The sequence below is a fragment of the Rhinichthys klamathensis genome, unplaced genomic scaffold (assembly GCF_029890125.1).
Source record: "Rhinichthys klamathensis goyatoka isolate OS25496 unplaced genomic scaffold, OSU_Roscu_1.1 h1tg000778l_1, whole genome shotgun sequence".
Lineage (NCBI taxonomy): Eukaryota > Metazoa > Chordata > Actinopteri > Cypriniformes > Leuciscidae > Rhinichthys > Rhinichthys klamathensis.
In genome coordinates, this window is record NW_026607176.1 from 314,484 (window position 1) to 330,824 (window position 16,341).

Sequence of the window (16,341 nt, forward strand, 5' to 3'; positions counted from 1 at the left end):
CTGACGCCGTAGACACTCCTGCCGCCGTAGACACTCCTGCCGCCGTAGACACTCCTGACGCCGTAGACACTCCTGACGCCGTAGACACTCCTGCCGCCGTAGACACTCCTGCCGCCGTAGACACTCCTGATGCCGTAGACACTCCTGACGCCGTAGACACTCCTGCCCCAGTAGACACTCCTGCCCCAGTAGACACTCCTGACGCCGTAGACACTCCTGACGCCGTAGGCACTCCTGACGCAGTAGGCACTCCTGACGCAGTACACTCCTGACGCAGTAGACACTCCTGACGCCGTAGACACTCCTGACGCCGTAGACACTCCTGACGCCGTAGACACTCCTGCCGCAGTAGACACTCCTGCCGCCGTAGACACTCCTGCCGCCGTAGACACTCCTGACGCAGTAGACACTCCTGACGCAGTAGACACTCCTGACGCAGTAGACACTCACTCCTGACGCAGTAGACACTCCCTCCTGACGCAGTAGACACTCCTGACGCAGTAGACACTCCTGACGCAGTAGACACTCCTGACGCAGTAGACACACGCAGTAGACACTCCTGACGCAGTAGACACTCCTGACGCAGTAGACACTCCTGACGCCGTAGACACTCCTGACGCCATAGACGTAGACACTCCTGACGCTGTAGACACTCCTGACGCCGTAGACACTCCTGACGCCGTAGACACTCCTCCCGCCGTAGACACTCCTGCCGCCGTAGACACTCCACTCCTGACGCCGTAGACACTCCTGACGCCGTAGACACTCCTGACGCCGTAGACACTCCTGCCGCAGTAGACACTCCTGCCGCAGTAGACACTCCTGCCGCAGTAGACACTCCTGACGCCGTAGACACTCCTGACACAGTAGACACTCCTGACGCAGTAGACACTCCTGATGCCGTAGACACTCCTAATGCCGTAGACACTCCAGACGCCGTAGACACTACTGACGCCGTAGACACTCCTGACGCAGTAGACACTCCTGATGCCGTAGACACTCCTGCCGCCGTAGACACTCCTGACGCCGTAGACACTCCTGATGCAGTAGACACTCCTGACGCCGTAGACACTCCTGCCGCCGTAGACACTCCTGCCGCCGTAGACACTCCTGACGCAGTAGACACTCCTGACGCCGTAGACACTCCTGACGCAGTAGAAACTCCTGACGCAGTAGACACTCCTGACGCAGTAGACACTCCTGACGCCGTAGACCCTCCTGACGCCGTAGACCCTCCTGACGCCGTAGACCCTCCTGACGCCGTAGACCCTCCTGACGCCGTAGACCCTCCTGACGCCGTAGACCCTCCTGACGCCGTAGACCCTCCTGACGCCGTAGACCCTCCTGACGCCGTAGACCCTCCTGATGCCGTAGACACTCCTGATGCCGTAGACACTCCTGATGCCGTAGACACTCCTGATGCCGTAGACACTCCTGATGCCGTAGACACTCCTGATGCCGTAGACACTCCTGATGCCGTAGACACTCCTGACGCCGTAGACACTCCTGACGCCCACTCCTGCCGCCGTAGACACTCCGGCCGCCGTAGACACTCATGATGCAGTAGACACTCCTGCCGCCGTAGACACCCCTGACGCCGTAGACACCCCTGAGGCCGTAGACACTCCTGACGCAGTAGACACTCCTGACGCAGTAGACACTCCTGACGCCGTAGACACTCCGGACGCCGTAGAGACTCCTGCCGCCGTAGACACCCCTGACGCCGTAGACACCCCTGAGGCCGTAGACACCCCTGAGGCCGTAGACACTCCTGACGCAGTAGACACTCCTGACGCAGTAGACACTCCTGACGCAGTAGACACTCCTGACGCAGTAGACACTCCTGACGCCGTAGACACCCCTGAGGCCGTAGACACCCCTGACGCAGTAGACACTCCTGACGCAGTAGACACTCCTGACGCAGTAGACACTCCTGACGCAGTAGACACTCCTGACGCAGTAGACACTCCTGACGCAGTAGACACTCCTGACGCAGTAGACACTCCTGACGCCGTGCCGTAGACACTCCTGACGCCGTAGACACTACTGACGCCGTAGAAACGCTACTGAACCCATGCAGCTCTTCTGATCTTCTGCTCTGTTTCCAACAGCTGCCGTTTGCTCTGATCCCCATCCTGACCTTCACCAGTCTGACGTCACTAATGAACGATTTCGCTAACGGACTGTAAGTATATATACTGTACTTGACTTCAAACTCGAGAAACAATGGGCTGTGTTTATATTCTGGGTTCATCTTTTCGCCTGTATATGCTTTTTCAGTAAGCTGTATACTGAATTTGGTCTTTTAATATCCCTGTTAGGGGTGTGAATCGTCACTCGTCTCACGATTCAATTCCATTACGATTATGTCAACGATTCGATTCAATATCACAATGCATCATGATGCGTTGCAATATCACTGCACATGGCTTCATTTTTGTCAGTTAATACAAGCTGTCGGATATGTGAACTTTTATTTTATTTTTTCCAAGTATGTACACTTCCTGAATGTAGTCAAACAAAACTTAAGTCTGAACACAGCAAACGACAGGAGCATTTATAACTAATAAACACACACACACACACTCAGTCGCATGCACACACACACTCTTACATTCAAAAATTCCATATTATTTCCTCCGGTCCGCTAATGTGTTATTTCGCCAACACTTCGTGGCCTATGCACACTAGCTTGCTTGATTTACGCTAGTTACGCGCATTTAAGCGTTACGTTAAGTGTTTCCCGCGTGAGGTACTTTGTGTTGTACGTTGCCATGGCGTTCACGTGCGCACGAAACTGCTACGATGGAACCTCAACGTTTCAGACAAAAATAGGCTGGTTACTTGAGCCGAAGCTCTTTGCAATAACATCCATGCAAAAGTTTTAGAATATAGTATTGTATATATTTTTCAGTTTTAGGCAAAACAGAAATACGACAAATAGAATATCAGATCTCTGTCATATGGCCAAAAATAAACGCAAAAAAAAGCTTTTTTGCATAGTTGGTTTGCATAGTTGGACACATGAAAACTGTAACAATGTCAATCTTACAAGGTGACACGATGTGACCTTGCTCTCACTTAAAATGTGTCCCCACATTAAGTCCTTGAATTTGAGGGTATTGGACCTGGAAAGTGCTTGAAAGGTCCTTGAATTCGAAGTCAACCAAGGTGTGGGAACCCTGAAATAGTGAGTGCATTTTTTTTATTACTTGACCTTGTGTTTGGCTTCCCTCCTCCAATTTACACTAGCACGAAAAGCGTGTATGTGAAATGTGAAAAATGACGACCGATGGAGGAAAGCCTTGCTTTGCCCTCCAATATAAGGGTGTGACGTCACGTTAAACTATGAATCGCACTGTATACAAAGCAGCTTCACAGTAGGAGAATGACGATCAGTGAGGTAAACTTCATCAAATCAGCCCGCTGTTTCAGTAGGTGGAGTTGCAGTATAGATCTGATCAACTGTTCCAGTCCTGTCGTGTGCTCCGGTGGACTGAGGATTGTTCTGTGTTTGCAGCGTGTGGAAGATCAGCGGTGGTGTGCTCATCCTGCTGGTGTGTGCCATCAACATGTACTTCGTGGTGGTGTACGTGACGGCCCTCAACAGCACCGTCCTCTACGTCTTCTCTGCCCTCCTCTCCATCGCATACCTGAGCTTCGTCATCTATCTGGTGAGATCATGCGCAGTGTCTGAACTCTAGACTCAAAGCATCCTTCATTTGAATGGCTCAGTTCTGCAGATCCTGCCGGTCAGCAGTTCGTCAGATGAAGTTTTAGACATCAATATTCCATCATATCCAGTGACAGAGTAAGAACAGCTGGAGCTGCGAGGTTTCTCTTTATAACACGCGTGATCAGCTGCCAGTGAGAGTCTGTATTAAATGGGGCTGGGACAATATATCGATGCATCGCGATTCATGGATCGATTCCAATTTTTTCAGAATGCATCGCAAATCGATTCTGAGCTTAGTGTTTAACAGCAGACGGTGCTCTAGGCTAGTGTTTAACAGCAGACGGTGCTCTAGGCTAGTGTTTAACAGCAGACGGTGCTCTAGACTAGTGTTTAACAGCAGACGGCGCTCTAGGGTAGTGTTTAACAGCAGACGGCGCTCTAGGGTAGTGTTTAACAGCAGACGGTGCTCTAGACTAGTGTTTAACAGCAGACGGCGCTCTAGGCTAGTGTTTAACAGCAGACGGCGCTCTAGGCTAGTGTTTAACAGCAGACGGCGCTCTAGGCTAGTGTTTAACAGCAGACGGCGCTCTAGGCTAGTGTGTAACAGCAGACGGCGCTCTAGGCTAGTGTTTAACAGCAGACGGCGCTCTAGGCTAGTGTTTAACAGCAGACGGTGCTCTAGACTAGTGTTTAACAGCAGACGGCGCTCTAGGCTAGTGTTTAACAGCAGACGGCGCTCTAGACTAGTGTTTAACAGCAGACGGCGCTCTAGGCTAGTGTTTAACAGCAGACGGCGCTCTAGGCTAGTGTGTAACAGCAGACGGCGCTCTAGGCTAGTGTTTAACAGCAGACGGCGCTCTAGGCTAGTGTTTAACAGCAGACGGCGCTCTAGGCTAGTGTTTAACAGCAGACGGCGCTCTAGGGTAGTGTTTAACAGCAGACGGTGCTCTAGGCTAGTGTTTAACAGCAGATGGTGCTCTAGGCTGGTGTTTAACAGCAGACGGCGCTCTAAGCTAGTATTCGACAGCAGACGGCGCTCTAGGCTAGTTTTCGACAGCAGACGGCGCTCTAGGCTAGTGTTTAACAGCAGACGGTGCTCTAGGCTAGTGTTTAACAGCAGACGGCGATCTAGGCTAGTTTTCGACAGCAGACGGCGCTCTAGGCTAGTGTTTAACAGCAGACGGTGCTCTAGGCTGGCGTTTAACAGCAGACGGCGCTCTAGGCTAGTGTTTAACAGCAGACGGCGCTCTAGGCTAGTTTTCGACAGCAGACGGCGCTCTAGGCTAGTGTTTAACAGCAGACGGTGCTCTAGGCTGGTGTTTAACAGCAGACGGCGCTCTAGGCTAGTTTTCGACAGCAGACGGCGCTCTAGGCTAGTGTTTAACAGCAGACGGCGCTCTTGGCTAGTGTTTAACAACAGACGGCGCTCTAGGCTAGTGTGTAACAGCAGACGGCGCTCTTGGCTAGTGTTTAACAGCAGACGGTGCTCTAGGCTAGTGTGTAACAGCAGACGGTGCTCTAGGCTAGTGTTTAACAGCAGACGGTGCTCTAGGCTGGCGTTTAACAGCAGACGGCGCTCTAGGCTAGTGTTTAACAGCAGACGGCGCTCTTGGCTAGTGTTTAACAACAGACGGCGCTCTAGGCTAGTTTTCGACAGCAGACGGCGCTCTAGGCTAGTTTTCGACAGCAGACAGCGCTCTAGGCTAGTGTTTAACAGCAGACGGCGCTCTAGGCTAGTGTTTAACAGCAGACGGCGCTCTAGGCTAGTGTTTAACAGCAGACGGTGCTCTAGGCTAGTGTTTAACAGCAGACGGCGCTCTAGGCTAGTGTTTAACAGCAGACGGCGATCTAGGCTAGTTTTCGACAGCAGACGGCGCTCTAGGCTAGTGTTTAACAGCAGACGGTGCTCTAGGCTGGTGTTTAACAGCAGACGGCGCTCTAGGCTAGTGTTTAACAGCAGACGGCGCTCTAGGCTAGTGTTTAACAGCAGACGGCGCTCTAGGCTAGTGTTTAACAGCAGACGGCGATCTAGGCTGGTGTTTAACAGCAGACGGCGCTCTAGGCTAGTGTTTAACAGCAGACGGCGCTCTAGGCTAGTGTTTAACAGCAGACGGCGATCTAGGCTAGTTTTCGACAGCAGACGGCGCTCTAGGCTAGTGTTTAACAGCAGACGGCGCTCTAGGGTAGTGTTTAACAGCAGACGGCGCTCTAGGCTGGTGTTTAACAGCAGACGGTGCTCTAGGCTAGTGTTTAACAGCAGACGGCGCTCTAGGCTAGTGTTTAACAGCAGACGGCGATCTAGGCTAGTTTTCGACAGCAGACGGCGCTCTAGGCTAGTGTTTAACAGCAGACGGCGCTCTAGGCTAGTGTTTAACAGCAGACGGTGCTCTAGGCTGGTGTTTAACAGCAGACGGCGCTCTAGGCTAGTTTTCGACAGCAGACGGCGCTCTAGGCTAGTGTTTAACAGCAGACGGTGCTCTAGGCTAGTGTGTAACAGCAGACGGCGATCTAGGCTAGTGTTTAACAGCAGACGGTGCTCTAGGCTAGTGTTTAACAGCAGACGGCGCTCTTGGCTAGTGTTTAACAGCAGACGGCGCTCTAGGCTAGTTTTCGACAGCAGACGGCGCTCTAGGCTAGTGTTTAACGGCAGACGGCGCTCTAGGCTAGTGTTTAACAGCAGACGGCGATCTAGGCTAGTGTTTAACAGCAGACGGCGCTCTTGGCTAGTGTTTAACAGCAGACGGCGCTCTAGGCTAGTTTTCGACAGCAGACGGCGCTCTAGGCTAGTGTTTAACAGCAGACGGCGCTCTAGGCTAGTGTGTAACAGCAGACGGTGCTCTAGGCTAGTGTTTAACAGCAGACGGCGCTCTAGGCTAGTGTTTAACAGCAGACGGTGCTCTAGGGTAGTGTTTAACAGCAGACGGCGCTCTAGGCTAGTGTTTAACAGCAGACGGCGCTCTTGGCTAGTGTTTAACAGCAGACGGCGCTCTAGGCTAGTTTTCGACAGCAGACGGCGCTCTAGGCTAGTGTTTAACAGCAGACGGCGCTCTTGGCTAGTGTTTAACAGCAGACGGCGCTCTAGGCTAGTTTTCGACAGCAGACGGCGCTCTAGGCTAGTGTTTAACGGCAGACGGCGCTCTAGGCTAGTGTTTAACAGCAGACGGCGATCTAGGCTAGTGTTTAACAGCAGACGGCGCTCTTGGCTAGTGTTTAACAGCAGACGGCGCTCTAGGCTAGTTTTCGACAGCAGACGGCGCTCTAGGCTAGTGTTTAACAGCAGACGGCGCTCTAGGCTAGTGTGTAACAGCAGACGGTGCTCTAGGCTAGTGTTTAACAGCAGACGGCGCTCTAGGCTAGTGTGTAACAGCAGACGGCGCTCTAGGGTAGTGTTTAACAGCAGACGGCGCTCTAGGCTAGTGTTTAACAGCAGACGGCGCTCTAGGCTAGTGTTTAACAGCAGACGGTGCTCTAGGCTAGTGTTTAACAGCAGACGGCGCTCTAGGCTAGTGTTTAACAGCAGACGGCGCTCTTGGCTAGTGTTTAACAGCAGACTGCGCTCTTGGCTAGTGTTTAACAGCAGACGGCGCTCTAGGCTAGTTTTCGACAGCAGACGGCGCTCTAGGCTAGTGTTTAACAGCAGACGGCGCTCTAGGCTAGTGTGTAACAGCAGACGGCGCTCTAGGCTAGTGTTTAACAGCAGACGGCGCTCTAGGGTAGTGTTTAACAGCAGACGGCGCTCTAGGCTAGTGTTTAACAGCAGACGGCGCTCTAGGCTAGTGTTTAACAGCAGACGGCGCTCTAGGCTAGTGTTTAACAGCAGACGGCGATCTAGGCTAGTTTTCGACAGCAGACGGCGCTCTAGGCTAGTGTTTGACAGCAGACGGTGCTCTAGGCTAGTGTTTAACAGCAGACGGTGCTCTAGGCTAGTGTGTAACAGCAGACGGTGCTCTAGGCTGGTGTTTAACAGCAGACGGCGCTCTAGGCTAGTGTTTAACAGCAGACGGCGCTCTAGGCTAGTGTTTAACAGCAGACGGTGCTCTAGGCTGGTGTTTAACAGCAGACGGCGCTCTAGGCTAGTTTTCGACAGCAGACGGCGCTCTAGGCTAGTGTTTAACAGCAGACGGTGCTCTAGGCTAGTGTGTAACAGCAGACGGCGATCTAGGCTAGTGTTTAACAGCAGACGGTGCTCTAGGCTAGTGTTTAACAGCAGACGGCGCTCTAGGCTAGTGTTTAACAGCAGACGGCGCTCTAGGCTAGTGTTTAACAGCAGACGGCGCTCTAGGGTAGTGTTTAACAGCAGACGGCGCTCTAGGGTAGTGTTTAACAGCAGACGGCGCTCTAGGCTAGTGTTTAACAGCAGACGGCGCTCTAGGCTAGTGTTTAACAGCAGACGGCGCTCTAGGCTAGTGTTTAACAGCAGACGGCGATCTAGGCTAGTTTTCGACAGCAGACGGCGCTCTAGGCTAGTGTTTAACAGCAGACGGTGCTCTAGGCTAGTGTGTAACAGCAGACGGTGCTCTAGGCTAGTGTTTAACAGCAGACGGCGCTCTAGGCTAGTGTTTAACAGCAGACGGCGCTCTAGGCTAGTGTTTAACAGCAGACGGTGCTCTAGGCTGGTGTTTAACAGCAGACGGCGCTCTAGACTAGTGTTTAACAGCAGACGGCGCTCTAGGCTAGTGTTTAACAGCAGACGGTGCTCTAGGCTGGTGTTTAACAGCAGACGGCGCTCTAGACTAGTGTTTAACAGCAGACGGCGCTCTAGGCTAGTGTTTAACAGCAGACGGCGCTCTAGACTAGTGTTTAACAGCAGACGGCGCTCTAGGCTAGTGTTTAACAGCAGACGGTGCTCTAGGCTGGTGTTTAACAGCAGACGGCGCTCTAGACTAGTGTTTAACAGCAGACGGCGCTCTAGGCTAGTGTTTAACAGCAGACGGTGCTCTAGGCTAGTGTTTAACAGCAGACGGTGCTCTAGGCTGGTGTTTAACAGCAGACGGCGCTCTAGGCTAGTTTTCGACAGCAGACGGCGCTCTAGGGTAGTGTTTAACAGCAGACGGCGCTCTAGGCTAGTGTTTAACAGCAGACGGCGCTCTAGGCTAGTGTGTAACAGCAGACGGCGCTCTAGGCTAGTGTGTAACAGCAGACGGCGCTCTAGGCTAGTGTTTAACAGCAGACGGCGCTCTAGGCTAGTGTTTAACAGCAGACGGCGCTCTAGGCTAGTGTTTAACAGCAGACGGTGCTCTAGGCTAGTGTTTAACAGCAGACGGCGCTCTAGGCTAGTTTTCGACAGCAGACGGCGCTCTAGGCTAGTGTTTAACAGCAGACGGCGCTCTAGGCTAGTGTGTAACAGCAGACGGTGCTCTAGGCTAGTTTTCGACAGCAGACGGCGCTCTAGGCTAGTGTTTAACAGCAGACGGTGCTCTAGGCTAGTGTGTAACAGCAGACGGCGATCTAGGCTAGTGTTTAACAGCAGACGGTGCTCTAGACTAGTGTTTAACAGCAGACGGCGCTCTAGGGTAGTGTTTAACAGCAGACGGCGCTCTAGGCTAGTGTTTAACAGCAGACGGTGCTCTAGGCTAGTGTTTAACAGCAGACGGTGCTCTAGGCTAGAGAGCTTTTATGACGTGAGATTAATCTAAACAGCCACTTCAAACAGACTTGTTGTTTTCTTCAAGATTTTCAAACTTTATGAATGATTATTTTATAGAAGGTTCAAGTGGTGTGTGTGTGTAAGGCATTGGAAGCCAGCAGAGTACGGCTGTTTCTAAAGCACCCACTTCAACTGCTGTTAAAAACAAAGCTAAGAATCAGAGAGAGAGAATCGCCAGTGAGAGCTTGGTTCTCCTGTGCTTGTGGATGATCAGTCAGTGGATGAGAGCTTGGTTCTCCTGTGCGTGTGGATGATCAGCCAGTGGATGAGAGCTTGGTTCTCCTGTGTGTGTGGATGATCAGCCAGTGGATGAGAGCTTGGTTCTCCTGTGTGTGTGGATGATCAGCCAGTGGATGAGAGCTTGGTTCTCCTGTGTGTGTGGATGATCAGCCAGTGGATGAGAGCTTGGTTCTCAGTGGATGAGAGCTTCTTTCTCCTGTGTGTGTGGATGATCAGTCAGTGGATGAGAGCTTGGTTCTCCTGTGCTTGTGGATGATCAGTCAGTGGATGAGAGCTTGGTTCTCCTGTGTGTGTGGATGATCAGCCAGTGGATGAGAGCTTGGTTCTCCTGTGCGTGTGGATGATCAGCCAGTGGATGAGAGCTTGGTTCTCCCGTGTGTGTGGATGATCAGCCAGTGGATGAGAGCTTGGTTCTCCTGTGCGTGTGGATGATCAGCCAGTGGATGAGAGCTTGGTTCTCAGTGGATGAGAGCTTCTTTCTCCCGTGTGTGTGGATGATCAGTCAGTGGATGAGAGCTTGGTTCTCCTGTGCTTGTGGATGATCAGCCAGTGGATGAGAGCTTGGTTCTCAGTGGATGAGAGCTTCTTTCTCCCGTGTGTGTGGATGATCAGCCAGTGGATGAGAGCTTGGTTCTCCTGTGCGTGTGGATGATCAGCCAGTGGATGAGAGCTTGGTTCTCAGTGGATGAGAGCTTCTTTCTCCCGTGTGTGTGGATGATCAGTCAGTGGATGAGAGCTTGGTTCTCCTGTGTGTGTGGATGATCAGCCAGTGGATGAGAGCTTGGTTCTCCTGTGCGTGTGGATGATCAGCCAGTGGATGAGAGCTTGGTTCTCCCGTGTGTGTGGATGATCAGCCAGTGGATGAGAGCTTGGTTCTCCTGTGTGTGTGGATGATCAGCCAGTGGATGAGAGCTTGGTTCTCAGTGGATGAGAGCTTCTTTCTCCCGTGTGTGTGGATGATCAGTCAGTGGATGAGAGCTTGGTTCTCCTGTGCTTGTGGATGATCAGTCAGTGGATGAGAGCTTGGTTCTCCTGTGTGTGTGGATGATCAGCCAGTGGATGAGAGCTTGGTTCTCCTGTGCGTGTGGATGATCAGCCAGTGGATGAGAGCTTGGTTCTCCCGTGTGTGTGGATGATCAGCCAGTGGATGAGAGCTTGGTTCTCCTGTGCGTGTGGATGATCAGCCAGTGGATGAGAGCTTGGTTCTCCTGTGCGTGTGGATGATCAGCCAGTGGATGAGAGCTTGGTTCTCCTGTGCGTGTGGATGATCAGACAGTGGATGAGAGCTTGGTTCTCCCGTGTGTGTGGATGATCAGCCAGTGGATGAGAGCTTGGTTCTCCTGTGCGTGTGGATGATCAGCCAGTGGATGAGAGCTTGGTTCTCCTGTGTGTGTGGATGATCAGCCAGTGGATGAGAGCTTGGTTCTCCTGTGTGTGTGGATGATCAGCCAGTGGATGAGAGCTTGGTTCTCCTGTGCGTGTGGATGATCAGCCAGTGGATGAGAGCTTGGTTCTCCCGTGTGTGTGGATGATCAGCCAGTGGATGAGAGCTTGGTTCTCCTGTGTGTGTGGATGATCAGCCAGTGGATGAGAGCTTGGTTCTCCTGTGCGTGTGGATGATCAGCCAGTGGATGAGAGCTTGGTTCTCCTGTGCGTGTGGATGATCAGCCAGTGGATGAGAGCTTGGTTCTCCCGTGTGTGTGGATGATCAGCCAGTGGATGAGAGCTTGGTTCTCCCGTGTGTGTGGATGATCAGCCAGTGGATGAGAGCCTGGTTCTCCTGTGTGTGTGGATGATCAGCCAGTGGATGAGAGCTTGGTTCTCCTGTGCGTGTGGATGATCAGCCAGTGGATGAGAGCTTGGTTCTCCTGTGCGTGTGGATGATCAGCCAGTGGATGAGAGCTTGGTTCTCCTGTGTGTGTGGATGATCAGCCAGTGGATGAGAGCTTGGTTCTCCTGTGCGTGTGGATGATCAGCCAGTGGATGAGAGCTTGGTTCTCCTGTGCGTGTGGATGATCAGTCAGTGGATGAGAGCTTGGTTCTCCTGTGTGTGTGGATGATCAGCCAGTGGATGAGAGCTTGGTTCTCCTGTGCGTGTGGATGATCAGACAGTGGATGAGAGCTTGGTTCTCCTGTGTGTGTGGATGATCAGACAGTGGATGAGAGCTTGGTTCTCCTGTGCGTGTGGATGATCAGCCAGTGGATGAGAGCTTGGTTCTCCTGTGCGTGTGGATGATCAGCCAGTGGATGAGAGCTTGGACACACAGGTTCTCCTGTGTGTGTGGATGATCAGCCAGTGGATGAGAGCTTGGTTCTCCCGTGTGTGTGGATGATCAGCCAGTGGATGAGAGCTTGGTTCTCCCGTGTGTGTGGATGATCAGCCAGTGGATGAGAGCTTGGTTCTCCCGTGTGTGTGGATGATCAGCCAGTGGATGAGAGCTTGGTTCTCCTGTGTGTGTGGATGATCAGCCAGTGGATGAGAGCTTGGTTCTCCTGTGTGTGTGGATGATCAGCCAGTGGATGAGAGCTTGGTTCTCCTGTGCGTGTGGATGATCAGCCAGTGGATGAGAGCTTGGTTCTCCTGTGTGTGTGGATGATCAGCCAGTGGATGAGAGCTTGGTTCTCCTGTGTGTGTGGATGATCAGCCAGTGGATGAGAGCTTGGTTCTCCTGTGCGTGTGGATGATCAGCCAGTGGATGAGAGCTTGGTTCTCCTGTGCGTGTGGATGATCAGCCAGTGGATGAGAGCTTGGTTCTCCCGTGTGTGTGGATGATCAGCCAGTGGATGAGAGCTTGGTTCTCCCGTGTGTGTGGATGATCAGCCAGTGGATGAGAGCTTGGTTCTCCTGTGTGTGTGGATGATCAGCCAGTGGATGAGAGCTTGGTTCTCCTGTGCGTGTGGATGATCAGCCAGTGGATGAGAGCTTGGTTCTCCCGTGTGTGTGGATGATCAGCCAGTGGATGAGAGCTTGGTTCTCCTGTGTGTGTGGATGATCAGCCAGTGGATGAGAGCTTGGTTCTCCTGTGCGTGTGGATGATCAGCCAGTGGATGAGAGCTTGGTTCTCCCGTGTGTGTGGATGATCAGCCAGTGGATGAGAGCTTGGTTCTCCTGTGTGTGTGGATGATCAGCCAGTGGATGAGAGCTTGGTTCTCCTGTGCGTGTGGATGATCAGCCAGTGGATGAGAGCTTGGTTCTCCTGTGCGTGTGGATGATCAGACAGTGGATGAGAGCTTGGTTCTCCTGTGCGTGTGGATGATCAGCCAGTGGATGAGAGCTTGGTTCTCCCGTGTGTATGGATGATCAGCCAGTGGATGAGAGCTTGGTTCTCCTGTGTGTGTGGATGATCAGCCAGTGGATGAGAGCTTGGTTCTCCTGTGTGTGTGGATGATCAGCCAGTGGATGAGAGCTTGGTTCTCCTGTGTGTGTGGATGATCAGCCAGTGGATGAGAGCTTGGTTCTCCTGTGCGTGTGGATGATCAGCCAGTGGATGAGAGCTTGGTTCTCCTGTGCGTGTGGATGATCAGACAGTGGATGAGAGCTTGGTTCTCCTGTGCGTGTGGATGATCAGCCAGTGGATGAGAGCTTGGTTCTCCCGTGTGTGTGGATGATCAGCCAGTGGATGAGAGCTTGGTTCTCCTGTGCGTGTGGATGATCAGCCAGTGGATGAGAGCTTGGTTCTCCTGTGCGTGTGGATGATCAGCCAGTGGATGAGAGCTTGGTTCTCCCGTGTGTGTGGATGATCAGCCAGTGGATGAGAGCTTGGTTCTCCTGTGTGTGTGGATGATCAGCCAGTGGATGAGAGCTTGGTTCTCCTGTGTGTGTGGATGATCAGCCAGTGGATGAGAGCTTGGTTCTCCTGTGTGTGTGGATGATCAGCCAGTGGATGAGAGCTTGGTTCTCCTGTGCGTGTGGATGATCAGCCAGTGGATGAGAGCTTGGTTCTCCTGTGCGTGTGGATGATCAGACAGTGGATGAGAGCTTGGTTCTCCTGTGTGTGTGGATGATCAGCCAGTGGATGAGAGCTTGGTTCTCCTGTGTGTGTGGATGATCAGCCAGTGGATGAGAGCTTGGTTCTCCTGTGCGTGTGGATGATCAGCCAGTGGATGAGAGCTTGGTTCTCCTGTGCGTGTGGATGATCAGACAGTGGATGAGAGCTTGGTTCTCCTGTGTGTGTGGATGATCAGCCAGTGGATGAGAGCTTGGTTCTCCTGTGCGTGTGGATGATCAGCCAGTGGATGAGAGCTTGGTTCTCCTGTGCGTGTGGATGATCAGCCAGTGGATGAGAGCTTGGTTCTCCTGTGTGTGTGGATGATCAGCCAGTGGATGAGAGCTTGGTTCTCCCGTGTGTGTGGATGATCAGCCAGTGGATGAGAGCTTGGTTCTCCTGTGTGTGTGGATGATCAGCCAGTGGATGAGAGCTTGGTTCTCCTGTGTGTGTGGATGATCAGCCAGTGGATGAGAGCTTGGTTCTCCTGTGCGTGTGGATGATCAGCCAGTGGATGAGAGCTTGGTTCTCCTGTGCGTGTGGATGATCAGCCAGTGGATGAGAGCTTGGTTCTCCTGTGCGTGTGGATGATCAGTCAGTGGATGAGAGCTGTTGTGATGTGTGGTTTCTTCTGTCCGCAGGTCTGGATCTGTCTGATCGCTCTCGGCGTCTCTCGGCTCGACTTCACCGGATCCGTTCGGTTTCCACCCGCCGTCCTCATCGATGAACAGCCAGAGTTCGACTCCTGAACCAAACGCATGATCGCATCCAAAGTGTGAACGTTTGTTCTTCTAATGTGAGGAACGTCCATACTGTGACAAACAGTACAATCCAAATATTTGTTTCTTTTCCTGTTTCTTTTCCTGTTTCCTTTCCTGATCCGTGGCTCTTTTCCTTCGCCACGGTTTATAGATCTACTATTGTAGGTCTGGCAGAACTGATAGAGTAGATCTACTGAACTAAGTTATTTACAGCAACAGCTGCAGAAATATGCGTTTAAAATCATTCATTACTGAAATGATAAAAGAACAGTCTGTGAAGATAATTCAGTTTATGACACACTAACTTCCTAACGACTCGTTTGCTGATGATCGGCCGACTGGAGGATTTCAACAGTTATTTAAAGGTTCTTACATATTTGTTGTTTTTGTTAACATGAATAAACCGATGAGGTGTTTTATAATCTGTAGTAATATTTTCAAACTAAAACATGTGTTTTAAGTGAATAGCTGAATCAAAGAATGGGTATTTATTGAATGAAATGAACAGCATCAGACGCCGTCGGCTCGTGGATCTGTCGACTGGATCGGAGTCTGTATCTGGGCTGAAATCAAACGCCCTGGTTCTCGTTTCTGCCAATAAATCTTTCATCCATCATCATTTTCATTGAATCATTTCACATCCATGCTGATTTTTCAATTTTTTAAAGATTCTGTTATTGTGCACGCTACTTCAACCCTTCATCTGTTTGGTCAACAGATTTTCTGCCTTCGTTTGACAATATAACAGCAGTGAGACGTTAGAGAACAAAACGGGTTTCTGACTGACGTATAGTTCGATAAGATGCAGCTTTTTAAAAACCTTTCAAGAAGCCACAAAAGTGCCTTTAAATCAATTCGACAAACTGCTTCTTTCCAGGTCACATTCTACATGTCATTGATCTTCTGAAGTTTCGTCTCATTCATGTTTGTGCTCTGAAATGCCAGTCGTAATGACTTTAATTTACTGTGTGTTTCTCTCGTAAAAACAGATGTGAGTTATTGTGGCGTAACCCGTGTTTCGTTCTGGTGTTTGTTTTAAACACATTCCATGCTGTGAAACATGAAGAATGGCTGATGTATTTATGTTTGCACGACATGATCCATATGCCCTGATGAACCTGATGTACATTATTGACACTGTACATGCTGACTAACGAATAAAAGTCCAAAATGTCACCAGCTTCAAGTTTGATGTCAGATGTTTTATTGCTACAGAAACCACAATTGTGGCAGAACTGTGTGAATCTGCAGAAAATAACATATTGTGTGCAAACAGACAAGATTGTGCAGCAATGTAGGGAAAAATCATGTTTCAATTACACAAGTATAGCCTATACATACAAGTACCTGACAATATGAAGTGCACTTTGTCCACCATCAACTAAAATAAGTTACATAAATAAACAAATTTATAAAATAACAATTTTTTTGCTTTGTTAGTCTGTCTCAGATCTGCCTTCATAAGCAAGTATGCATACATTAATGTTAATACACTGATGTGTGCATATGATGACATGACACGGAGACGAGTGTGTGTTAAACGGACCTCAGCTGATGACCCGTCAAACGCATCAGTCACCGCTTCACATGATGTTCATACATAAACCTGCTAGTTTATAACAGCAGATATTCATCAACACAAGTGCTTTAGTGCGCTAGTCAACACATCAACACACGTGCCCTTCTTTAAAGCACTACAAAAGATTATTAAGACATGATTTAAAATGTACTTGAAAGTAAAACCTAATGTAATTAGACATTATTTAAAGGTGTACCTGAGTGTGTTAAGAAACCGTAATGAACATGTACAGCTAAAAGGCCTTTTATTTCACTGATATAAGTACAGTTTAAGAAACACAGGTTTGAAGTGCTCATTTAATAGAGTTAAGTGCACTTCTTTTTCACAAGGGTGGTGATATATACGCCTCGCTGATGCCTCTGAGATCGGCTGTGGAGGTTCCTGAGTCTGGAAGTCAGTCGTTCAGTGAGCGATCACGGAGAACGAGAGTCCGGTGTGAAGCCTCACCGGGA

The 16,341-nt window shown here is 50.7% G+C and overlaps 1 protein-coding gene across 1 annotated transcript in view; it reads left to right on the top strand.

Moving 5' to 3' along the window:
- Positions 1–15,496, top strand: part of slc11a2 (solute carrier family 11 member 2) — a 55,880-nt gene extending 40,384 nt beyond the window's left edge. Inside the window, exons 13-15 of the mRNA XM_056243108.1 lie at positions 2,112–2,185; positions 3,521–3,674; positions 14,191–15,496. Of these exons, the coding sequence (XP_056099083.1) occupies positions 2,112–2,185; positions 3,521–3,674; positions 14,191–14,298 (336 nt within the window). The 3' untranslated portion in view covers positions 14,299–15,496. The remainder of the gene's footprint in view (positions 1–2,111; positions 2,186–3,520; positions 3,675–14,190) is intronic.
- Positions 15,497–16,341: the final 845 nt, after the last annotated feature.